The 25,393-nt window shown below is 57.4% G+C and overlaps 1 protein-coding gene, 1 long non-coding RNA gene and 1 other non-coding gene across 20 annotated transcripts in view; all 3 read right to left on the bottom strand.

Annotated features, from left to right (window-relative positions):
• Nucleotides 1-6,721: 6,721 nt before the first annotated feature.
• LOC115523122 lies at nucleotides 6,722-8,783 on the bottom strand. Its single transcript, XR_003971645.1, has 2 exons — nucleotides 7,113-8,783; nucleotides 6,722-6,981 (listed from the first exon to the last, which is right to left on the bottom strand). It is a non-coding gene; the product is annotated as an uncharacterized LOC115523122 (long non-coding RNA).
• A 682-nt stretch (nucleotides 8,784-9,465) lies between these two features.
• The window catches only part of TRPM2 (transient receptor potential cation channel subfamily M member 2), a 54,620-nt gene continuing 38,692 nt past the window's right edge, over nucleotides 9,466-25,393 (bottom strand). For 7 of the 18 annotated variants that reach the window (XM_030328758.1, XM_030328764.1, XM_030328762.1 and 4 more), the window contains 13 exons: nucleotides 23,815-23,998; nucleotides 23,113-23,294; nucleotides 22,746-22,878; nucleotides 21,089-21,158; nucleotides 19,143-19,230; nucleotides 18,090-18,247; nucleotides 16,924-17,025; nucleotides 15,555-15,641; nucleotides 14,747-14,983; nucleotides 13,212-13,313; nucleotides 11,757-11,935; nucleotides 11,446-11,562; nucleotides 10,758-10,847 (listed from right to left, as the gene is read on the bottom strand). In XM_030328758.1, coding sequence (XP_030184618.1) covers nucleotides 11,460-11,562; nucleotides 11,757-11,935; nucleotides 13,212-13,313; nucleotides 14,747-14,983; nucleotides 15,555-15,641; nucleotides 16,924-17,025; nucleotides 18,090-18,247; nucleotides 19,143-19,230; nucleotides 21,089-21,158; nucleotides 22,746-22,878; nucleotides 23,113-23,294; nucleotides 23,815-23,998 — 1,625 coding nt within the window. In that variant the 3' untranslated portion in view covers nucleotides 10,758-10,847; nucleotides 11,446-11,459. The other 11 variants (XM_030328766.1, XM_030328767.1, XR_003971640.1 and 8 more) reach the window with 11 other exon arrangements.
• LOC115524365 lies at nucleotides 14,848-14,924 on the bottom strand. Its single transcript, XR_003972067.1, has one exon. It is a non-coding gene; the product is annotated as a Z6 small nucleolar RNA (small nucleolar RNA).

Below are 25,393 nucleotides of genomic sequence, written 5' to 3'. Positions count from 1 at the left end.
AAGTAACCGTCCCTTCTCAGCTGAGGTGCCTGTGACTCTCTGTTGAATATCAGTGGTCCTAGATGTGTGTGAGTCTCCTTCCGTGCTCTCTGCATTCCATTGGTCTGTTTGCCTGTTTTTATGCCAATTGTCCAAGCTGTCTTTATTGCTGTGGCTTTATAACAGTTCTTTTTTTTAATGTTTATTTTTGAGAGAGATAGAGACAGGGCACAAGCAGGGGAGGGACAGAGAGACAGGTTAGACACATAATCCAAAGCAGGCTCCAGGCTCCAAGCTGTCAGCACAGAGCCCAATGCTGGGCTCAAACACATGAAGTTGGACGCTTAACCAACTGAGCCACCCAGGCGCCCCTTTATAATGATTCTTGAATCAGGTAGTGTAAGTCTCCCAGCTTTGTTCCTTCATATTCTTTTGGTCATCTAGATCTTTTGCACTCCCTCATGAATTTTAGAACCAACTTACCAACTTCCACCAAAAAAACCTATTGCGTTTTGTTTGGGATTCCACTGAATCCATAGATCAGTTTGAGAGAATTAATATCTTGACAATATTGAGTCTTTCATTCCATGAACATGGTATATCTTCTCATTTATTTAGAACTGCTTTTGTTTCTTTCAGTTGTGTTTTGTAGTTTTTGGTTTACGTATCTTGCACATCTCTTGTCATACTTATTTCTGATAGCTTTATGTTATTGTAAATGGTATCTTTATTCTAATTTCTGTTTGTTAAATGATAGTATACAGAAATAAAAGTGATTTTTGTATACCAAACTTAACTTTGCTAAAATCACTTATTAGTTCCATTAACTTTTTCATACATATCTTAGGATTTTCTACATATACAATCATGTTATCTGTAAATAAAAAGAGTATTCTTTCTTTCCAGTCTGCGTGCCTTTTACTTCAATCTGTGCCTAATTGCTTTGGCTAGAGCCTCTAGTTCAGTACTGAATAGGAGGACTGAGAGCAGATATCCTTGTCCATCCTGATCTTAGGGGGAAAGCAGTCAGTCTGTTAGGAATAACGTTGGTGGTAGATCTTTTGAAGCTGTTCATATCAATTAGAGGAAGTTTCCTTTGTGAAAATAGAGGAAACCTCTTGAAAATGGAGTCAGGAAGTACCGAAGGGGTACTGTCACACATGTATCGCTCCTTGAAGCCTGCATCACCAGCAGGAAGAAGGAAGATAATTATCTTGTGAGAGAGGACATTTTTCCGATAGGAATTTAATCTCCTTTTAAGAAAAGGAAGGAAGATCCCTCCCTGCCCCAGCAACAACACACTAACCACCACTTCCTGCCAATCAGGAAATGTCACAACCTCGAACTCTTGTTCTTCTCCAATGAACTCCTGTTCAACACAACCCTCCCCAAGTTCCTCCTGCAACCTAATAAAAGCTGACCTTTCCTTTGTCTCTTTGGACTTGCATGTGGCTCACTGTAGTTTGCCGTGTTCCAAATTGCAATTCCTCTGTGCTTCCTGAATAAACTCATTTTGCCAGTAAAATAACTGGCTATTTTTAAGGTTGATACCTTCTATTTCTAGTTTGCTGAGCGTTTTTATCAGGAAGCGTTTTGGATGTTGTCAAATAAATGTCTTTTCTTCACCCATTGAGAACCTTTTTTTAAAATTGGTATGTTTATATGGAAGATTATATTAACAGATTTTCAAGTGTTAAGTGTTAAGTTAACCTTACGCCCTTGGAATAAATCCCACTTGGCTATGATGTATCACCATTTTTGTATGCTGTTGAATTATTTAATAGAGATAGAGCTGCTGAGGTTATTTTTTTTTTCCTTGACCGAATGTTGGTACTTCATCTCTCTCGAGGAATTGTCTGTTTCATCTGAATTAATTGATCAGCATAAAGCTACTCATAATGCTCCCTAGTTATCTTTTCAATACAGAGTATGAAGTGATGTCAATCCATTCCTGATACGGGTAGTTTGCATCAGCTTTTTTTTTCTTTTACTCATCAGTCAGTCAGGATAGAAGTTTATCAATTTTATTGACATTTTCAAAGAACCCATTTTCAGTTGCATTGATTTCTTTTTTTTTTTTTTCTGTTTTCTTTCCCAATTGACATCCGTTCTGATCTTTTGCTTACATCGGGTTTAATTTTCTCTTCAATTTTTTTGTTTGTTTGTTTGTTTCTTACGGTGAAAGTTGAGCTCACTGGTTTGAGACTTTTCTTCTTCTCTAGTACAGGCATTTTGGTGCTATACATTTTCCTCCAAGTCCTGCTTTAGCTACATCTCAGGATTTTGTAATGAAATTCACTAAGTTTGAAACACTTTCTAATTTACCTTTTGATTCCTGTTTTGACTCATGGACTTAGAAGTGTTTTATTTTGTTTCCAGATATTTGGGGATTTTCTGAAGATCTTTCTGGTTTTGATTATTCATTTAAATCCATCATCAGAGAGCACACTCTGTATCCTTTGGGTCCTTTTAAATTTGTTGAGGTTCATTTATGGCCCCAAAAGTGGGCTGTGTTAATAATCGTTATATGTGTACTTAAATGTGTTCTATGGTTGCTCAGTGGAATGTTCTAGAAGTGTCGATGAGGTCAAGTCTGCTGATAGTGTGAATCTAGTATTTTACATTATTGCTGATTTTCTATTTGTTTTATTAATTACCGAGAGAGGGGTGTTGATGTCTCTGTGACTGTAGATTTGTTTGCTTTTCTTCATTTCTACCAGTTTTTGCTTCTTGCATTTGAAGTCCTATATTCGGATTAATATGTATTTATTATTAATTGACCCTTTATCATTATGAAATCACCCTCTTTACCCCGAGATTTTTTGCCTTGACCTCGGTTTTGTCTGACACCAGCATGGTCACCACGGCCTCCTTGCGATTAGGTCAGCACAGGGGTCTGCTTCCATTGTCCCGCTTCCTTTGGGGTTTCTGTAGCACCAAAGTGTCTTTCTCACTACATTTGTTAACTACGAAGGGAAAAATAATGGTTTTACGGTAGAGACGCCCGGCAGAAGCCACCCTACCTATGTGACCAAGGTTAACATCATCGGTAATAAGACAAGCCGGCGTCACTCAGCCCTTGATGTGATGGACCCAGAAACACACAACATCGCTTCTGTGACGTTCTTGCCAAAAATGCATAATCTCACTGCACTGGTGAGAACACTTCGGACACACCCAAACTGAAAGACACGTTACAAGGTGACTGGTCTGTGAACTTCATAAAAGACAGGAGGAAAAGACTGGGTCGCTGTCACAGACCGGAGCAGACCACAGAGTGAGAAGAGCTAACTGCCATGCGGGTCCTGGGTCGGACAGGGACGTGGGGGAGGGCAGAACAGAATGAGGCCATGGCGTTTCCCGGCGGTGGTGTCCTGGCTGTGAGAACCCACACTCGGTGCTCGGACTCTAGCCTGTCTTCCTCTGCTCTGCTCCCTTCTCCTCTCCCCCTGCCTCTGTTGGCAGTGAGTGTTACGATTGCGTCTTCCGTCCTGAGTTGACCCCAGCTGTAACTCTCTGCCACGTTACTTCAGTGGCTGCTCAGGGTGTCGCGTCCAGCTGTCGCTGCTTACCACGGTGGTCCCTCGGGCCACGTTTGGCCACGTCACGTGCAGTGGGTGCTGCGTTGCTGACACGGCGTATATGTCCTCGTGTGTAGGAGCCCCACAACACGGGATTATTTCTGCTGTGATCAGCCAGCTCTCTTCTAAAGAGACTAAAATCTTTAAAGATTAAAGAGGCTTGAAGCTGCCAGCATGTTAGCGTGTGGCAAATCGAAGAGAGGCTGGAAGGGAGCCCCAAGTTAAGGAATGTCTTAATGTTTAAATTAAGCAAATTAAACGGGGTTACTACCAAAAAGTACGGTGCCGATGCAGGGGGATCCACAGACATTAAGCAGAGTGGGAGAGCCCAGACACTGTGAACTCACGCTGTGTGGTTCTGCTTAGAGAACATTCTAGGAGGGATGGGGCGGGGCGGGGGGGGGGGGTTGCTCCTGGGCTGCATGATCTGGATCTGGAGCTCAGTGCTGGTTGTTACCAGACATAAAAACACATCGGGCTGCTCATAGTTAAGATTTGCCCAGATGACGAAGCGTATTCTGCCTCGGTAACAGAAAATAGTGACGTGCCACCCAGGTTTGCGCTTCAGGGATGGTCACAGGTGCCAGTGGTTCTGCATCAGTGGACGGGCGGATGGATGGATTCAAGGCGCTCGTGTAAGGCTGTGCGGTGAGCGGTCTTCCTGGTCGCGGGCTGCCCTCACAGGAGGCTCTGGCTGCCGGCCAGGCCCGGGCCACAGGGCCCTGAGAGAGTCTGGCTCTCCGTCCACTCCGGACCACCAGCCCGTGCTCTCAAAACACCAGAAACCTTCTAATGCCATCCTGGCCACGCGGACCGCCCTCTGTAGCTGCCCTTCCGACTGTAATTGGGCTCAGGGCTGATTAGCTCACCCATTTATCCACCCAGAGTCCAGGCTTCCTGTCCCCAGGGATGCCAGGCAGCTGCGCCAGCCGGCTAATTGCTTCCCCATCAGGAAGGTGGTTTTGCTGGGCGAGTCTGAGAGCATCTCTCCGGGGACCAGCACGGAAGAGCCGAGCTCGCGGCAGCCGCGGGGGCCAGGACGAAACCAGGCCGAGGAGTGAAACATCTCGGTGAGGCCGGAGTGCCGCTCTGCTGTCTCGACCCCCTTGCTGGCCCAGGCTCAGCCCTCTCCGCCCCGGCCTCCAGGGCCGCCCCAGGGGGCCCCAGCTCCTGCCCCGGCCCAGCCCGGGGACGCCCAGACAGAACCCCAGCTGGCTCACAGGAGGGGCTGCCGCCGCACCAAGGGAGAGGGCTGCGGGCTGCTGGTGGGGGACCCGAACAGGCGGGGCCAGGGGGCCAGCGGCCCTTCGAGAGCCCGGCCGGTGGATGGATTGCCACATTTTGTCTGCTTTGTCCGGACTGTCTTTTCCAAGAACCGATTTTTTAACGTATTCATCACACCATTGCTTTATTTTTTCCTCCTCCGTAAACCCTGACTTCGTTGGCCCCTGCATTTATATCGTAGCCGTCTCTTGAGTTTCTTAAGTTATAACCCTAGATAATTCACTCTCAGTCTTCCAAGTGCAGCTAAGGTTAGAAACCTTCCCCACGAGACTCTCCAGCCACAGCCGGCAGGTCGGGACACGAACATCCTTGCTGTCTCGCGTTGGTCTGCTCACGACTAACGGTGCGGGTCTCAGGCGGGGAGGAGGGTGTGGAAGGGCACGTCCTCGCAGGGCGTGGTGGCCCCCTTGGGTTCCCTGGCCAATGCCCAGCTCCGGGTCCTCACCGGCCCCTCCCCAAGCAGGTGGGGGTGGCCCAGAGACCCAGCGCTGTGCAGAGTCGCAGGGACAGCGCCTGCTCTCCCGAGAGGCACGGCCGTTCCCCACCAGTGCTCCCACCCAGGAAACAGGCAGCTTCAGAGTGAGGACAGAAGCCCCCCAGGGAGAACGGAGACCAGAGGGACACATCATCCGGCGGTGCCCTGCCCTGTACACCACCTCCTTGCCCTCCGAGCTGGTCAGGGGACCGGTCACTCAACATCCCAAGCACAGGCTCCTGGAACCACTGGACGTACTTTCTGTCCCTTCTGCTGTACGTTTTTGTTCTAATGTGACCGTTCTAAGAGTGTGGAGCGTGTGGCCCCGTCCCAGAGCCGCCTTGGCAAAGTTGCTGAGATCTGCTCGGTGGTGTATATAGAGCACGCCTGGTTTTTGTGAATGTCCTGTGTGTGTCTGAGAACCGTGTGTCTCCTCTGGGCCTCTTGCTGCTGCTATTGGGGTGGGGGGTACAGAGCCATATGCACACACATATATAAGCAGTGTATGCTTATGTACGTGGCACGTGTGTATGCATGCTAAAAATTGTTTTTAATGATTTATTTATTTTTGAGACAGAGAGACCCAGAGCACGAGCAGGGGAGAGGCAGAGAGACAGGGAGACACAGAATCCAAAGCAAGCTCCGGGCTCCGAGCTGTCGGCCCAGAGCCCGACACGGGGCTCGAACCCACAAGCTGTAGGATCACGACCTGAGCTGAAGTCGGATGCTCAACCGACTAAACCACCCAGGCGCCCCTGTATGCATGTTACACTTAAGTTATTATACAGATAAATATATATTTCTTATTATGTATATAAATACGTTGTACATCATTTATATAATTTATGTGTCGACAAACTTACGTATAAGTTGTACACAATGTATATATGTTCAATATATACATTATATATATAAATACATAACATGTATGAATGTATATATGTGCGCACACACACCACACAGAGTGACTTCGGTCTTCATTGTGTTATTCACATTCTGCCCTATTTTCCTCTTCCTCTTTGATTTCTTGATTCCTGAGGAAGTATCTCAAATATTACTGTGAATTTGCCAATTTCCCCTTGAATTTCTATCAAGTTTGCTTTACATATTTAAAAAGCGAGGGTGTTGGGTGGGTAACGGCTCCTGACAGCGATGCCTTCTCCGTAGATGGATGCCTTTCTCTAACCCAGGACCCGTGTGTGCTCCTTCGAGAAGGCCCAGACCGGGGTTGGCAGGAGAAGGCCCAGACCGGGGTTGGCGGTCGGCTTAGCGCTGTCTCCCTAACCATTCTCTCTGAGAGCGTTTGCCCAGACGACTTCTCCACTCTGCCAGCTCTTCTGAGTCTCTCTGTCTCAGGTGATACAGACAAATACATAGAAAACAATAGAAATGAGTCGGGTTATTATTTTTTTTTAACAGTCCGAGTCCTTTATTTCCAAGCTGCTCCGTGCCTCTCAGAAAACGCAGTAGATACGTCCTGCTCAGAATCCTTTCCTGAGCTACCCACCCCTCGCGGAAGAGGCCCTCCCTGCCCGTCTCTACCACTGTCACAGGGTGGCCTGGCCTCTCGACTTGAAGGTGTCCCTTGCACACTTTATGCACCATCAGGCTGACCATGCTCCCTTTTCTCCGACCCGAGTGTCTCCCGGTTGATCCGTTTTGCTGTGAATGAAAAAAATTAATTAAGGCCGTTTGATGAGGCATCATCCTATTTACTTCTTGTTCTTCAGCCTCCGTCTCTCGGCGGTCTGCCCCTGGCCCCCTTCAAGCGGCTGCCCACAAGTCTGACGTACTCTGCAGCTCCTGCTTAGTCCTCTTAGCGTCCTGATCCTTCCGAGCAGTGCCCCGACGTCCCTGCTGGAGGACACGCGGAGGAACAAGACCCTGGGCGCTCTGGCCCGAGGTTTCTCACCCTCTCCGTTTAGGGGCGTTCTCACAACGTGCTGGCGGACGGCCTCTTCCTTCGAGAGACCGAAAGGCTCGCGGATCCTGCTAGTTCGGGGTCCGTGGGTCAGTGAGGCCGGCAATATCCTTCTCCCCTGTCCCACAAGGACCAAGTGGAGAGCACTGAGATTGGCATCCGCGACGCACCCCGAGCAGAGTCGCGCTTTCTCCCCCCGTCCTCCCGGGCCGGTAGCAGGAATCCCCCTGCTCAGCAGCAGGCGGACGCGGCCGTGGGTCAAGACACCCCCCTTCACGGGGAGGCCTTGTCCGTCACGGCCACCTGTGACCCAGACCACGTCACCCCTCCATTCTCCCCCAAGTCCATCCAGCGTCTGCGGCCATTGGCTTCTCAGAAAAGGTACGAGGTTTCCGTTCAAAGCGTTTCCGGCAGCCGGTAGCTGGGAAGACGTCCCGCTTCATCCTGAAGCAGCCCACCACGTCCGAGGCGCCACGAAAAAGAACGAGTCGGGTTGTTTTTTATCCCAGTATGAAAACCCCGATTCACACGTGTCCTGATCACTGAGGCGTTTTGAGTGTCTCCTCTCGTTCTATTGCACAGCGACCATCCTCCGCTGGTTCCTGTGTTTCCCCGATTTTGTCGTTCCACTTGACCCCGCCGGGGGTTCACAGTGATTCGTGTGTGTCTGTCCCGCCAGCGGCCGCTCGCCCCGCAACAGCCCAGCTTGCTGCCCGCGTCCGGGAGCCGCCACCGTCCGCGTGGCAGTGTGGCCGGCCAGCCCGCCCCCGTCGTCCTAGGCAAGAGGACACCCGTGCGCTGGGATCGCCCTCCATCGCCAGCTGCCAGCGACCCCATCGGGGGCTTTAGTGCTGAGCACTTGTTAAATTTTCTTTTTACGCTGTGCCTCAACAGGTGTAAGATGCAGCCATACATCTTAATGGTCTCTTGGCTTACACAGAGCTTGGGCTGTGCACCTGTGCACACGTGTCTGTGTGTGTGTGTGTTATTGTGTCCGCCCCACCCCCAAATTCATATGCTGGAGCCCTATCTCCCCTTGTGGCTGTATTTGGAGGTGGGGCCTCTAATATAGTAATTAAGGTTAAATGAGGCCTTAAGAGTGGAGCCCTGACGTCATAGGATTAGAGTCCTTCTGAGAGGAGACACGGGAGCACTCGCTCCCTCTCCGTGCACACACCGAGGACAGGCACTCGGCACACGGCGAGAGACAGCCTTCCCCAAGCCGGGAGGGGAGCTCTCACCAGAGACGGGTGCTGGCCCCTGGGTCTCAGACCTCCAGCCTCCAGGACTGGAAACAAGTCCGTTGTTTAAGCCGCCCCGTCTGTGGAATTTTGTTACAGCAGCCCAGCTGAGTCCGCGGTTCGCTTTTCTGGAATCCGTCTTAGAGAAGTTCTTTTCGCTTTTCTGGAATCCGTCTTAGAGAAGTTCTTTTCGCTTTTCTGGAATCCGTCTTAGAGAAGTTCTTTTAAAGGGCAACCCTCTTGCACTGCTGGTGGGAATGCAAACTGGTGCAGCCGCTCTGGAAAACAGTGTGGAGGTTCCTCAAAATATTAAAGATAGAACGACCCTACGACCCAGCAATAGCACTGCTAGGAATTGACCCAAGGGATACAGGAGTGCTGAGGCACAGGGGCACTTGTACCCCAATGTTTACTGCAACACTTTCAACAATAGCCAAATTATGGAAAGAGCCCAAATGTCTATCAACTGCTGAATGGATAAAGAAGATTATATATACAATGGAATACTACTTGGCAACGAGGAAGAATAAAATCCTGCCGTTTGCAACAATGTGGACGGAACTGGAAGGTATTACGCTGAGTGAAATAAGTCAGTCGGAGAAAGACAGATACCATATGTTTTCACTCATATGTGGAACTTGAGAAACTTCACGGAAGACCATGGGGGAGGGGAAGGGGAAACATAGCTTCAGACAGAGAGGGCGGCAAACCGTAAGAGACTCTTAAATACAGAGAACAAACTGACAGTTTGAGCTGGGAGGAGGGGCAAATGGGTGACGGGCACCGAGGAGGGCACTTGCTGGGCTGAGCACTGGGTGTGGTATGTAAGTGATGAACCACAGGAAACTACCCCTGAAGCCAAGAGCACACTGCATACACCGTATGTTAGCTAACGTGGCAATAAATTATAGTCATAAATAAATAAACAATAAAAATAAAAACAAAGAAGATCCTTCAGAAAGGATGCACGAGCGACACATTTTCTGAGTCTTTCCATTCTAAAATGTTTTTATTCGGTGCTGCCAGTTGGATGCTAGTTGGGAGTCTAGATAAAAAACCAAGGCCCCCCCACACCTGGGCGTGGGCAGCCATGGACAAGGCGTGGCCTTGCCGAGTCCCAGCCTGGGCACCGGGGGTCATGCTGGAGGCGGGTCCAGGAGGATGAAAAACGGGGGGCCGGTGGGGGTGGACCGGTCTGGGCCCAAGGAGCCTGCAGGGTGTCCAAGGGGAGGAACCCGGGGGGAGATGGCCACAGGAGACGCCCTCGGGCCACAGGCAGCTGGGCCGCGGGCCGGAAGAGGTCTCAGTGGCCCGGACACAGCCCCCTGACCACTGCCCATGTCTGTAACTTTGTCTGTAGGGAACACAGAGAGGCTGGCCGGGCTGGTACGGGCAACAGATTTAATGTTGGGTTTTACGATATCCTGGCCCTGATGACTGTTGGCGGTTTATGCTGATGGCTTGTGAGTCATGGACACTGAGCAGAGCGGCCCCCCCACCATCTAGGCCCACCGCCTGCCCCACCCTGGGCTCACAGGGAGTGCTGTGTGGGGAGAGCCCCTGCCCGGATCCCCAGGACAGCACACAGGCAGACACACTTTGACCCCCAGAGAAGGCGTGTGCTCGCCTGGCTCTTGCCCCTCAAAGGGGCTCAGCCCTGAGAGGCCAGGGCAGTGAACTGAGGCTCCCACGGGGCCCCACCCCAGGGCAGGTGAGGGTCCGAGTGAAGTCACGGTGGGTGCCACCTCTGGGGTGTGGGCTCCAGGACAAGGCCACAGTCCCAACTGTGCAGGAAATGCGGGCCTTGGGCCAATGCACATCTGGTGGTGGGCGAGCTGCTCACGACGTGACCAGGAGGGAGTCACCTGGGCTGAGGGCCGAGGCCGCCAGGGGCAGCCATGGCTGGCGGGATCCCAGGAGCCACGCCGGCCATGAGGAATGGCCGTGTGACCAGAGCCGGCCCGTGCCCTGCCTCGGCTCTCCTCTCAGGGCGCCCTGACGCCCTCCAATTCACAGGCTCGTCTGCTCAGTGACTCGAGGTGGCTGTGAGAAGCAGCAGATTCCCAGACCACACCGCGAGGTGTCCCAGCAGCAGCCCCTTGCCCATCCGAGGCCCAGGGCGGCCCGTGCCTTGGGTGGCCGGCCTCGGCCCGAGTCCCTGGCAGCCGAGCTTCCAAGGGGGCTGTGGGTAGACCAGCCTCACCCACCCCCGGCATCGGGACCCGGCCAGAGTCCACGGGTCAGTAGAAAGCCCCATACAAAGTGGCCACCTTCTGGAGGATGGTCTTGTGGTTGGCATACAGCGGGATGCGCCTGTCCACGACCTGCCATCGGACGGACATCCCGGGGTCACAGGCATGCAGGTGCTGCAAGGGCAAACATAGGTCCTGACTCCCTCCTGAGCTGGCCCCGCCTCTGCCCCACACCCCAGAGCTGCGGCTGGGCTCAGAAGGGCCCGGTGGCGGGGGGGGGGGGGGGGTGACACGCGTCCCCGGTCTCTGCCTAGGGCTGCCTCCCTGTATTCTTCTATCAAAGAGGAGAAAGAACAGCTACTTCAGGCATGACAGGAAATTCCCACCAAGCTCTGAAAGTCCTTGACGAGAAAAGAGCAGGTGGCCTTCATCTCAGGTGTTCTGTCCTTTATATCCAGTCTGGATTAGGGACGGTGGGACTGATATAAATGTGGAGACATTATCCCCATGAACGCATGGGAACCAGCCTCCCCCAGGGAGTCCCGTCCGAGGGTCCCCATCCAGCCACCTGCTGGTGCCCTCTCGCCTCTCCCAGTGCCTCTCGGAGCCCTCTGCTCTCTGCAGCCCCCGCTCTCTGGTCTTGGCCAGCTCCGGCCCCCTGGGAGGCCAGGCAGACCCCTCCTGGAGGCCCCGAGTGACCCCCAGAGCTCACTTGCCTGCATCTCCCCCCCCCCCCCCCCACCAACCGGGAGCCTGCGGCCCAGGCCCATACAGAGTTCAGCCTCTTCAGGTCCATGTCGCTCTGGTCTGAGAAGTGGATGCTGATGGCCACGGTCTCAATCCAGGCGTTGTCCGTGTTCCTTGGGTCGTCCACGTACCCTCTGTATACCTGGGAGGCAGCGCAGGGGTGAGCCGGTCCGCCCCGGCTTCCTCCCCGAGGGAGGGGCCCCACGCACGTCCTGCGCTCCGTCCCGGCCCAGGGACACTGAGCACAGCCGTCCACTGCTCCCGGGGCCCCGCCGGGCTCTCTCCCTGCCCCGTGCCGCCTGTTCCCCAACACCACCTCCCGCGTGCCCGACCCACCGCGGGGTCCGCGCCTCCCTCAGCGCCCTCCTGGTCTCTGGCTTGGCATCCACACCCGCCTCGACTGTCCTCGGGAGGATAAAAAGGGATGGCGGACGCCACAAACGTTGCACTAAGTGAAAGAATCCAGACGCGAAAGCCCGCGTGCGTCCTGTGTGATTCCGCTCACAGCCAGTGTCCTGAACAGGCCGGGACGCAGAACAGAACGCGGGTCAGTGGGTGCCAGGGAATGGTGGGGGGAAAGGCAATGACTGCTCATGGGGGATGGAATGTTCTGGAACAGGTGGGAGGTGATGGTGGCACAACATGGCCAATGCACTAAATGCCACCGACCTGTTCACTCTAAAATGGTTAATTTTATGTTATGTTGCACCTCCATAAATAAACTACTTAATTCTTTTCTACAAAGAGACGGTACAGGCCGGGACGCAGAACAGAACGCGGGTCAGTGGGTGCCAGGGAATGGTGGGGGGAAAGGCAATGACTGCTCATGGGGGATGGAATGTTCTGGAACAGGTGGGAGGTGATGGTGGCACAACATGGCCAATGCACTAAATGCCACCGACCTGTTCACTCTAAAATGGTTAATTTTATGTTATGTTGCACCTCCATAAATAAACTACTTAATTCTTTTCTACAAAGAGACGGTGCTATTCCCTGGGGCACTGCACAGGACAGCCCTTATGAAATGACCAGGTTCACGGGTCAACACCCTAAATATCAGCGATCGCCTGTTTCATCCTAAGATGGGAGAGACACAGGACCAGTACCAACTCTGGGTCCACCGAGAGGACGTTCAAGAAATCATGACACAAATCATTATGCGACCATGGAAAAGAGGAGGCAAATTTGTAAATATGAGCATTGCAAATTAAGTGAAAAAGCAAGTTACAGAGAAGCGTGTGCTGTGTGGCCCCGTTTTTATTAAGAGTGTATGGGTGTTCGAGCGCAGAGAGAAAACTGGCAACAGAGCCCGCGGCAGGCGTGTAAAGAAGTAAACAAAGTCTGGAGCGGGGCTCCTGTGGGTGAGTGTGAAGGGGCGTGTGTTACACCAAACGTGTAACGTACTGCTTTCGTAACTAAGAAAAGACGGTGGAGAATACAGGCCCCCCGCCCCCACCCCCGTCCAGGCCTTGGGGAGCCGGGCGCTGGCCCAAGGCCCCCTCTGCCCTCGGAGACTCAGACACTGTGGTCCCACGCACCCATGCGCTCCAGGGCAAGAGTGTGTGTGGCGGAGGAGGCGGCCTGCCCCCCCTGACCTGGAGAGAAGAAGGTCAGGGAGGGAAGGCAGGTGCCCAGGGACCAGAGCCAGGGCCACGCCTCCTGGTCCCAGCTCCTTCCTGGGGCGGGAGCAGGGTCCCCAGTGTCCCATCCGGCTCACCCTGCAGCCCTCCCCACCAGCACCCCGTGGGTGGCCGGGGCACACAGATGGGACCGCAGCAGAGGCCACCTTACCTCTGTGCCCTGCGTCAGCAAGTTCTGGAAGGAAGACCAGAACTCTCTACGGAGGACCTGCTTCAGCTTCCGGGGCAGTATCTCTCCTGGTTCCCGGGAGCCCTGGGCAGAGAGGAGGCAGGGGCAGGTCTGAAGGCTGTTCGGAGACCCACCTCCACTGGCCATCTGCCCAGAGTGGGCAGCAGGCCAGCCCCCTGGAGCCACAGGCAGATGAGCGTCTGGCCGCTTGGCTGTCTCAGGGCTGGAGTGACATTGTCCAGAGTGCACTGCCCACGTCAGCCTGTGCGGAGCAGGGGTGCGTCAGACCAGAGGCACAATGTTTGGGGAGTACGTGTGGGCGCCCATAAAGCAACACGTGCCCTGCCCTCCAGTGCCCTGGCCACCAGCAAAAGGGCACGTTTTAACTATTTGCTTGCATTCCCCTACATGCCGTCTCTCACCTCTGCTCCCCCAGGCTGAGCTCCCAGCCTCTCCCAACGCCACCCACCCCAGGGACATGGGCCCTGCACCTGCACTGCCCAGCCTCCACCCCTCCGAGAGACCCTGTTTGTTATTAACGTCTCTCGAAGTCCACATCACATCCATCTGCTTTGTCCCCTGAGACACCTGTGCCCCCCAAAAGCTGCAGTGGTGGGGGGACCCATGCAGGGTCAGGGCTATAGGTGCACTGCTTGGAAGATGCCACCAGGGACTGGGCCAGTGTCCCACCCGGAGAGGCCAAAGTGCCCAAGAGGAAGGCTGAATCGTGCTAGAGACTCTCTCCCAGGGGGAGAGGGGCCGGCCCGATACCTGGTTCAGAGTGGTGCTCCTTCAGCTGGGGGCCACGGGGGATCGTGGCTGCAGGGCTGGAGCTGCCCAGAATCCTTGTTGCATCCTGGGGACCCAGTGGAACCACCACCCCACACATGCTCACCAACAGGCTGCCCCCAGGAGAGCGGCCACTGGGCCACGGTGGGTGCCGAGTTGGGGTAAATCACGACTTCCCAGAAGCAGGCTCAGAGGAGAGGCTCCCAAATGGGGCTGCAGCCCAGATGCTGTGCACCGACCCAGAGCCTGTCAGGGAACGTGGTCCTCTTGCCAGGACCCCCAGAACACGGGTGGGAGTCGGGGCAGGCAGACTGATCTGGGAGTAACACCTGGGGGGGTCCAGCCCAGGGCCTTCTGCAGCCCAGTTATGTTGATCCCCACAAGGCCCCGGATGCATTCTGGCCTTCAGCCCTGCAACCAGCTGCCACTCCAGAGCTGAGGGGCCATATGCCCCCTCCTCCCAGCCCTGGCCCCTGTCCTGTCCTTAGGGCTCAGCTCAGGGCCACACACCAAGAGGCAGGTGCCTGCCTGAGACACCTGCATGGGGAGTCATATTTGCCTCCAAGGCCATGAGCTCCTCGAGAACATGCAGCCTAGCCCCTGACGCAGCTGCAGTGCTGAGCTTGGTGCTCGGGACACAGTGCTCACCCCAGAGAGTATCTGAACCCGTTTTCACTACAGCAAAATGAGTAGACAGCAGGGGGAATCCCTCCTAAAAAGCCAAGTACCGGTTTGTCCTTCAGCACCAGGGACAGAGTCCAGAACTGCCCAGGGCAGGGACTGTAGGAGCAGGTGTTCCGTCGTTGGGTGGGATGGATGGAGGGACAGACGCTCTGGACAGACAGCTTGCACGGCTTACCCCTGGCAAGGCCCAGTGTTCCGAGAGGGAGTGCTTTACGACCAGCACTTCGAGCATTTTCTTTATGCTTTTCCTGCAGATGGCTCCATCCTGGTTGCGCCTCCACCTGTAAAAGGGGCAGCTCACGGGGACTCTGCGGCCAGCCCCCACCCCCCCAACTGAGGAGGACCTGGGGCAGACGGGGGCAACCCTGTCTCCTTTCCCAACATGGCTCCAGGGGAAGAACCGAGACGGGGGCCATTAGGATGTCTTTCCTGCTTCCACACCACTGGAGGGACTGGAGTGGGCAGGCCTTTGAGGAAAATATTTTTTTATGATGAGCCTCAAAGAAGCACACAGCCTGGCCCCACCTGCTCCTCTCCTTACTCTGGGAATGCTGGGCGGGATTATGTGTATTTTCATCTTGTCTGTGGTCCTGGGCCCTGGCCATGGCTTTGCCCTCCTCCCAGAGGCCCGCTAACCGAGGGGGGCCCACAAGGAAGCAAGGGCAGCTTCCAGGGGTGGGGACAGGCCTGGGCTTCTCCTAGGGGACAGGGACACCCCCGACCTGCATCTCGGGTGCACTTACACTTATCCAGGCCCCACCATGAGCCTGGCACCATGTGCCACGTGCGATCTGTCCCCTCAGCTCTGAGCACGTGGGGAGGGGCCCGTGGGTGCCTCAGTGGCACACTCACCGGGTGATCACAGGCTGCAGCGTGTGGTTGGGTCCAAAGCAACCGAGGCTTCCACGTCCACGCAGTCCTGTGCGGCCCATGGGGTTCCTGGGGAGGACGGATCTGCTTAGATTGCTGCCTGCATCCGGCGGGACCAGGTGGGGCCGTGGGCGGGGGCCACTCACGGGGCAGTGTGCCAACTCTACCTGGACCCGCCCTGGCCCAGGGCTCTCAGACCCCAGGCCGCTCTCCTCGGCGGGAGGCAGGGAAGGAGCCAGTGTGTGGAGGCTGGGATAGGATCCCCCCCACCAGCCTGGCCGAATCTGCCTCCCCACCCAGGACTGTCCACCTAGGGACAAATCTTGTCCTTTAGGGACTCCAAGAGATGAGGCAAGAGATTCAGGTCACCTTGGAGTTGGTTGGAAAAGAAAGAGATCTCCTTGGGAGCAGAAGTCCAGCACAGGTGTTAATGTGGCCGTCCCGACCCCTAGAGACCGTGTGACCAGCCCATTGCGCCGCACGACACGCGTCTGCATCCCAAGGCCTCACACATGCAGGGGCAGGGCCTGTGGGTCCCTCTGTGACTGTCCAGCCTGCTCTCTCCCACGGCACCACCTGTGTCCGCCCCATCGCACCTCCTGCCACCTCGACTGGGACCAGGGACTCCACGTTCACACCCCGCCGTCTCCCGCCACCTCCTTATACCACCTCTGGCTCCGGGCACAGACACCCGCTCCTGTTCCAGGACATTCCCGAGAGGCCGCCCCACCCGCCCCCTCTCTCAAGCCACCTCTGGCCCCGTCTGTGGTCCCTCCCCTAATTCTCATGGTGCCTTCCTCTTCCTCCGGCCCCTGGTGCTGCACCCTGGGCAGAGGAGGTTCCTTTATCTCCAGGACCCCAGGCTGACACCCAGAGGTGCTCACCAAGTGACTGCTGGGTGTGACGCCACCGTCACCCAACATCTTGACATTGGATGTACTCAGCGTACAATGGGACACGGTGCCCGTCCCCACAGAGGACATAAGTAGGAAACACCACCGTCCCCTGATGCCACCCCGCTGGCCCCTCAACTCCTCCCTCTCAGGGCAAGCCTGCTCTTTGTCAGAATCTGTGGAGATGGCGGGAAGTCACCAAGGGCACTCAGGGACGAGGGCCAAGCCCCAAGGCCAGCCGGGGTAAGTGCGCCTCCCCAGCTCCACGCCAGTGTCCTGGGAGACGCAGAGAGGGGTCTCATCGAGTAAGGCAGCGTTTTACATCAGCATCTCTTTTCTTCTGCATTTTGTTCACTTCTATCAGAAAGATCGCTAGTTTGCTAGGACAGGACAGCTGACCCCAGAAGCAAGCCCCACAAAGGCCCGGCTGACGCGGGATGGCGGGCGGCCGCACTCACAGAGGGAGCCCGTCCTGAACCACGTAGACCCCGTGGAAGCTCCGCCGGTCGATGGGTCCGTCCACGGCGTTGTAGCTGATTCCGGACAGAGGCTCCAGAGCGCTGGGAAAAGCGGAGAGGCCATGTCCCCGTAAGAGAGGGCAGTGACCAGGACTGTCAGAGAGCCCCGTGTCTCTGGCAGGTGCCCCCAGCCAGGTGCCTCCCCAGAATGTCTCAGCCCTTGGGGAGGACAGGGCACCCTGCCCAGGCAGGAGGCAGGCCCTCACCCTGAGCTCCTTCTGGCCGTCACCCCGGAGCGCCTGCTGGTCCCCCACCCTCCCTCCTGCCCAGGGCCAAGGATGTGCACACTCACTTTCCCACGGGGTCCACCAAGCCCCTGTCCTTCCTGTCGTCTGTGTAAAAGGGCGGGTCGTAGACGAGAAACGCCGTCTGCACAAAGACGCCGGTCCTGCCCTCAGACTGGCACCCCCGACCACGGCTAGGGCCCCCGCAGCCCTCAGACTGGCACCCCCGACCACGGCTAGGGCCCTGCGGCCAGGATGACCGACAGCAGCACCTCTTCCTCAAAGCGCTCACGCCATGGACCCCGAGACAGACCCCAGAGTGCACAGGGTAGCTCTGAGCTCAGGCAGGCTGAGCGTACCACCCCCAGGGACCCAGCCGAGGGGGCTGGCGACGGCACTGGTGGTCCAGGGGAGCCCCCAGGATGGGGCAGGGGTCTAGGCTGGACTCCAGAGGGACTCCAGCTGGCAGAGACTGGGGAGAAGGAATGGAGGCAACAGCCTAGAATGTTCTGGAAAGGCCAGAGGGAAAGCCCGTGGGGGCGGGGAGGGCACACAGATGCTGCTGCCCTTCCTCTTCCTCCCTCCTCGATGCTATCCCTCACCTGCACTCACGAAAGGGGCAGCGACCAGTCCCTGGGGATGCTGGGGTCTGGGATGAGTGAGGCCACTGGAGGTAACGGGGCAGTCAGCTCCCTGTAGGGTCAGCAGCCCACTGGGCGCCCAGCTCCACCACCTCTAGCTGTGTGGTCCTAGTGACTCAGTTTCCCCCTCTGCCCAGCACGTCCCTGTGAGGCTGCACAGGCTTGTCCACCTGGCGCCTGGCCGTGTCCAGAACACGGGGCACCTCTGGCCCGGTGGGAGAGCGCCAGGACCCGCACTCACCTCCCAGGGCACCTTCTCGTTGGGCACGGGGAAACGGGTGACGTGGGAGTTGGGGTACAGGAGGTGCCGGGCGTTCACGTGGTGGGTGTCGCCCACGTCCTCCTCCTCCTGTCTGCCGTCCGGCTCGAGGTCCTGCCCCTCTGAGGCCTTCTGGGGTGCTGGGAACAGCCACAGGGAGCCGTGGGCAAAGCCGGGCCCCGGCTCAGGCACCTGGCCCACAGGACAGGGGCGTCCTCGATGGTCCTTTCCCCAGAACTGGGCCACCTCCGCCTCCCCGAGACCAGACTGAACACCACCAGCCCCGAAGCGGGGCTCCCCACTACGGCCCTGGGGGGACAGAGATCCGGGGTCGGGCAGTGCCCCCCCCAGCCAGCACCTGCCTCCTTGTGTGGCTGCCCCAGAGCTCTCGGTAATTAGCTGGACTCACGGCCCTTACAGAAGCCCATCCGGCTAGGGAGGGCACGTGTGCCCCCTCCGGGGTCAGCACCGCCCCAGGAGGGCCAGTCTTGCCCATTTCTTGGCTGGCTGCAAACTTAGAAATATGGACTTCGGGGGGCCACGTGGGTGGCTCAGTAGGTTGTGTCTGACTTTGGCTCAGGTCACGATCTCACAGTTCGTGGGATCAAGCCCCATGTTAGGCTCTGTGCTGACAGTGCGGAACCTGCTTGGGATTCTCTGTCCCTCTCTCTGGCCCTCCCCCTGCTCACCCCTTCCCTCTCTCTCTCTCAAAAATAAATATAAAAAAAAAAAAGACACACGGACTATGGTTTCTGCCACCTGGTCTGGGTCTTGGGCGCATCCTGGAGCGGCCCCTCCTGTATAGCATGATGCGCAGGCCCCCTCTCAAAGCCCCCCACCAGGTCCAGTCAGGGGCTCGGTTGTGCAGGGCCCCTGCTTCTGTGGGGCAGTCTACCCTCCCCCAGGCCCATGGGACCCAGGAGCAGCTCAGTCGGCCTACCCCCAGTCCCCGCCAGAATCCAGCCTGCTGCCTCTCCTCCCCACAGACCCCCAGACTCAAGCAGGTACCAGCTGCTGGCAGGGCCGCGCACTCACCCGGGGCGGGGATGCCCTCCTCTGAGCCGAAGCCACCGTCCCTCAGGGCCTTCATGACCCAGTGCAGCGCTCTGGACGTCTGGGCCACCTGGAAGGCACATCCCAAACAAGGTTTGGTCCACGCCTGCCTCCGTACAGCACACCCAGCCCTCCACTGAACCGGCGAGGGCACTATGGGAAGGCTGCAGTGACCCCACGGGCATCAGAGCCTGCCCTGCTTCCCTCGGTGTCACGGGCAGTGCCCACCCGTGAGACGCAATGGCCACTGGGACTGGACACGGCAGAGGCCGCTGAACCATCCTGAAGCCACAGTACGACAAACCTGAGCCGCAGGAAGGTGGAGCGTGACCGCCCACCGAGGCTCCCCATGGCTCTTGCTCCTCCCAGAGAAAAGAAACTCCTGGAAGTCAAACATGTTCAACTACGGGGGATGGTGGGAGCCAGGGGACCAACGGGGCCAGGAGAACTCAGTTCAGCAGCAGCTGCACCCGTTTGGGAGGGCGTCAGCAAGGCAGGGACCCACAGGGGAGAAGGCAGTCGGGGCAGACCCCCGTGTACAGCGGTCCCAGGGCAGGGGCTGGCTCACGGTGGGCACCCCACCATCACAGGGCCGAGTGGCTTGCCCCCACCTGACACAGCAGAGCTGGAAGAGACAAGATTCCTGTGACAGCGTGTGGGGCTCAGGTGTTGCCTGCTGGGAGGCTGCTATGGGCAGCAGGGGTGCTCGTAAGAAAGCCCCCAGCAAGAGGGGCACAGAGGGGCAGGGACCCAACCTCCTCCCAGTCCACCCCTCTTATTCTGAAGGCCCGAGGCCTCCCTGACCGCCAGCCCCTGCATCTGCCTTGATTGCTGCACTTACTAAACCATACTGTGACAATGGGCATTTATGTCTGTGCCCCCCAGACTGCAACTCTCTGAGGGGGAGGCAATGCCTGTTTGCCTTGATGTTCCCCAGGCCAGCCCTGGATGTGGCATGGACGAGGGGCACAGGAAACGTGAAATGACGGATGGATGGGTGGATGAACGGATGAAGAGAGGGAGGGAGGGAGGGGGGAAGGAGGGAAGGAAGGAAGGGAGGAAGGAAGGAAGGAAGGAAGGAAGGAAGGAAGGAAGGAAAGATGGATGGGAGGAGGGAGGAGAGAAGGAAGGAAGGAAAGATGGGTGGATGGAAGGATGATGGACGGACGGATGGGTGAACAGATGTTCAAGCACCTGAGCCCAGCTGGCCTGCAAGGTGGTAACTCTCAGATGGGAGGCTGCTCAGGGCTGCCTGTCTCAGGTCCAGGACTTGGAGCCCAGCAGGCGTGGCCCGACTGGTGGGGGGACCATCAGTGGGCATTGATGGGGGACGAGTGGGGCGGAGGCTGTTCATCGACTGCCTGCTGCCTGTTGGCAACGTCCTCTGAGCTCCCCCTCGTGCAGAAGCATCAGAACCTTGACCCAACGTTCCAACCGTCTGGGGCTGGTCTGAGACGTCCACACGCTCTCTGATGTTACTCAGCCCAGTGCTCCACCCAGACGTTCAAACGCATCTTGCTGCCCTGGGGCCCTCCCTCCCCAACAGCATCCGCGGTTAGCCTGGGAGAGCAGCCGCGGGCGTTTGGAATTCCCACAGCTTCTGGACGTGGAGTCCTGTGGCCACGGTCGCCTCGGAGGACAGCTCTGAGGAGGCCAGAGCTGGGGAGGAGAGCGGCTCCCTCAGAGCAGCCCATGGTGTAGATGCCCCACAGGGCAGGGTGGTGAAGCTCATGGGGAAGTGTTTGGCAGAACGTTCTGGAGGGCAAAGAAGGCACCTCTTCCGGTTGGGAACGATGGCCCCAACATCCCCCAGCTCCTTCTCCTGGCCGTTTCCCCAGCGTGCTCATCCTCGAAGCCCCTGCACCAGAGCGGTGCCCCGGCCAGGCAGATTCATGACCCGGAAACAGAGGCGCTGGCCTGGAACTCACCTGCTCCTCCAGGGAGGCCAGTCTCTGCTTCAGACTTTCCATTTCCAGCAGGTCCACCATGGTGCTGACCCTGAAAGAACACCCAGCTGAGCCCAGCCGGGCCGGCCCCAGGGGCCTGGATGTCGAGGATACACAACGCTAGTCTGTAGGTGCGAGTCCCTACCCGGGACCCCTTAACTTCAGGCACCTTCCCCTGAATCTGAAAGTATTTATAACCCGTTTCTGTATAGAAGGAACACTGCCCACGGCCCCGAAGGGGAAGATCTTCCATCAAGTGGACGCCCCCAGCTCACACAGCCACACTGCCAGCCGTGGGAGCATCGCTGGGAGTCACACAGGGATGAGCAGTCCTCCCTCTGATGTGCTGACAGGCCGCTAGACAGCCAAGTGCAAAGATCAAAGCTGCTTCTGGGCACCGATGGGTTCGGGGGATGGGCAGTGCCGCTGTTTGGGGAACGTCTGTTTGGGTTTGTCTTATTTTGCTACCACATGGGGACGTCACCCAACTTTGGCTGCCAAGTGTATAGGCAAGGGATCCCACGGCCGAACGCCGCTCAGACTCTCCTGCCTGGCTGTGCCCGGCGTTTCCTATTTCTCCCTTCAAAGGCACCTTCAGAGAACGCTCGTAGTAACAAAGTCAGCAGCCCCTTCAGTGACCAGTGAGTGCTGAGCTGGGCCCAGGACCCGCTGTGAACAGTTCTGGGGGGGGGGGGCAGTTTACTCCCCCCTTCACCACGTGTTCCCTAATCCCACAAAAGCCACGGAACCGCTTCCTGCCGTGTTCCCCAAGTCAGCCTGCGGATATGCTGTGTGGTTACTGGAGAGAAGGTGACGGGGTGGCTTTGGACCCCTGTGACTCAGTCCCCATGACAAGCTTGTCGGAGACCCCACCTCATCACCAACAAACTCCCACCCCCACCCCCTTTGTAGGTGCATGTGGGGGTCAGCTCAGCTCAGCCCCGGGGGCTGTGGGGCCGCACAGGCCATGCTGCCTCCCTGGGCCTCGGAGCCCTCACCCGACCAGGGAGAGCAGGTAGGTGGCTGGTGCAGAGCAGCATGACCCCCTGCGTCTCCAGCGAGACAAGCACCCGCTCTCCATGTGCCCTCCCTCCGGCATGCTCTGGAAGCCGTGCCAGGCGATGGCTGCCATCATTGGCTCCAGCCCACGGATGAGCTGAGAGACACCCAGCAAGGCAGGTGCACAGCTCTGAGGAGAGGGTGCTCGCCTGCCTGCAGGGAGCCTGTCCGCTGGCTGTCTCCCCCCCCCCCCGCCCCCACCAGGCGGCAGGACGCCCCTCTCCCTGCACAGCCCACGGGACTGCACCAGGGCCAGGAGCTGCCATAGCCACATGGCACGTGTCCCCTCCTCTCCTGGCCCAGGGAGAGACACAGGGCCAGCAGGACCAGTTCCCCCCACCCCTGCCTCCTAAGGAGGTCAAGGGTCAGCCCTGCCCCCAGTGCTGGTGCAGCCTTCACCCTCCTCCCCACCCCTCGAGATCCGGGCTTCCCAAGGGGGGAGCCACGGGTCAGCTGGAGGACACAAGCTTCCCACCCCAGGAGCAGTGCCCGGGCCTCTCCCCCAGGTGGGCCGTGTCCCCGGTGCAACTTGGGGCCGTGGGGGTTTCGCGCGCCCCTGGGCTGCCCCGGCCTCCTGTACTTATTGCCAATGTCTTGAATCTTCTGCTCCGGCCTCTGCTTCTGCTGGTACTGCTGGTTCTGCAGGTAGCTCTCTTTCAGGTAGATCTCCCAGGACAGAAGGGCGGCCTCCTCGTTCTTCTCCAGCTTGCTCTCTGCGGGCGCAGGGGGGCGGACAGAGGGGCCTGAACGCCGCGTGCAGGGGACACGGGAGGCTCTGGCGGGGAGGGGCCCTGACGGGGAGGACCCCGCCCCACGCCCGTCCGAGGGTCTGCACGCCTGCTGAGCCAACAGGGTTCTAGAAGGAGCAGCCACGCTCACCCACCGGCCCCCCGACCGCACCCCAAGCCAGCGGAGCGCGCCCCCGGGGACGGCGCAGGCGGCCTTACTGAGCTGCTTGCGCCGCCTGGCGGGGATCTTCAGGACCACCCTCTTGATGAAGAGGTGCAGGTGGCTGAGGAGGATGAAGGGGGGCGGCGCGGGGGGCCTGCCCTGGTACTCCTCTATCAGGTCGTGACGCTGGAACTTCCAGATCTGGTCCGTGTGCTCCTGGACCTGCTGGAATGTGTAGCTGGCGGGAGGCAAGGAGAGCGCGGGTTACAGGAGACCCGGCCGGCGCTGCGAGAAGGACCCGCCCACCGCGCTCTCCGGGGGGCGAGAAGGACCCGCCCACCGCGCTGCCCAGGGGCAGGAAGGACCCGCCCACCGCGCTCTCCGAGCGCGAGAAGGACCCGCCCACCGCGCTGCCCAGGGGCAGGAAGGACCCGCCCACCGCGCTCTCCGGGGGGCGAGAAAGACCCGCCCACCGCGCTCTCCGAGGGCGAGAAGGACCCGCCCACCACGCTGCCCAGGGGCAGGAAGGACCCGCCCACCGCGCTCTCCGGGGGCGAGAAGGACCCGCCCACCACGCTGCCCAGGGGCAGGAAGGACCCGCCCACCGCGCTCTCCGGGGGCGAGAAGGACCCGCCCACCGCGCTCTCCGAGCGCGAGAAGGACCCGCCCACCACGCTGCCCAGGGGCAGGAAGGACCCGCCCACCGCGCTCTCCGGGGGCGAGAAAGACCCGCCCACCGCGCTGCCCGGGGCCCTCACTTGAACATGGCGATGAGGAGGTTCAGCAGCAGGATGTTGGTGAAGAGCAGGTACAGGCAGAGCAGGATGACCGTCAGCCACTCGGGGAAGGCAGGCTCGTGCCGGACGGCATCGCTCTCCGGGCACTTGGGCTTGTAGGGATCTGTGCCGTTGGGGCTGCACTGGTCCAGGCTGAAGTTCACACCTGGCGGGGGGGGGGGGGGGGGCACAGGGAACAAAGACAGTCACCAGAGCCCGAGCCCCTCGGCAATGGGCGTCCTCAAGGCCTGGACACCTGCACAACGGGGTGACCTCAGCTGTCAGCTCAGGTCCAGAGAGAGGCATCTGTCTACCCCCAAGCGTCCTCCGCGGGCGAGGGAAGTGAGGAGCCAGACCTGTAGTCCCACCTCAGGCACATACGCCCACCCAGCACCCAGATGTCCCCTCCAGGCCACTTCCTGGGCCCGGGGCAGGGCCGGGGGATGGGAAGGGGGAGGGGCTGTCACCATTGAGACACAGCCCCCAACCACAGGGAGCCCACTGCCGTGGACAGAATTCAAGCGGAGTAAATGAACAGCTCTCAGGAAAAGAAGGGAGGCAGAGGAAAGGAAAATTGTGGCACAGGTAATGTACCCATACCCAACAGGTGATTACAAACAGAAATGTAGTCCCACGTTTGTAATAAAGTGAAGGGCATATTCAACAAAACATGTCCAGCTTGTACATTAAAAAAAAACAAACCCTCCAAGGGGCACCTGGGTGGTTCAGTTGGTTAAGCATCCAACTCTTGATTTTGGCTCAGGCCATGATCTCAGGGTTGTGGGATCAAGCCCCACGTCAGGCTCTGCACTGACAGCGTGGAGCCTGCTTGGGATGCTCTCTCTCCCTCTCTGCCCCTCCCTGCCTCAAAATAAATAAACTTAAGGGGCGCCTGGGTGGCGCAGTCGGTTAAGCGTCCGACATCAGCCAGGTCACGATCTCGCGGTCCGTGAGTTCGAGCCCCGCGTCGGGCTCTGGGCTGATGGCTCAGAGCCTGGAGCCTGTTTCCGATTCTGTGTCTCCCTCTCTCTCTGCCCCTCCCCCGTTCATGCTCTGTCTCTCTCTGTCCCAAAAATAAATAAAAAACGTTGAAAAAAAAATTAAAAAATAAATAAATAAATAAACTTAAAAAAAAAAACTCTCACAAAACACACTAAGTGGCAGTTATTAATGATGGTTAACACCCGGAAGTGGGATTATGGACATTATTCTTTATACTTACTTGGATTTAAAATTGTCAACAATGAGCATGCACTAATTTTTTAAAACTGCAAGTCAGTATCCTGCTGCCCTGCGCCCAGTTGTCAGTCCCCTACAAGAAGGTGCTATGAAAAAGAAGAAAGAGGGGTGCCTGGGTGGCTCAGTCGTTAAATGTCCAACTTTGGCTCAGGTCATGGTTTCACAGTTCATGAGTTCGAGCCCCATGCCCAGCTCTGTGCTGACAGCTCAGAGCCTGGATTCAGATTGTGTCTCCCTCTCTCTCTGCCCCTCCCCTGCGCGCTCTCTCTCTCTCTCAAAAATAAATAAGAACACTTAAAAATGTTTTTAAAAAAGAAGAGCT

The sequence above is a fragment of the Lynx canadensis genome, chromosome C2 (genome assembly GCF_007474595.2).
Source record: "Lynx canadensis isolate LIC74 chromosome C2, mLynCan4.pri.v2, whole genome shotgun sequence".
In the NCBI taxonomy this organism is placed as follows: domain Eukaryota; kingdom Metazoa; phylum Chordata; class Mammalia; order Carnivora; family Felidae; genus Lynx; species Lynx canadensis.
This window is presented reverse-complemented; position numbering and strand designations above follow the sequence as displayed.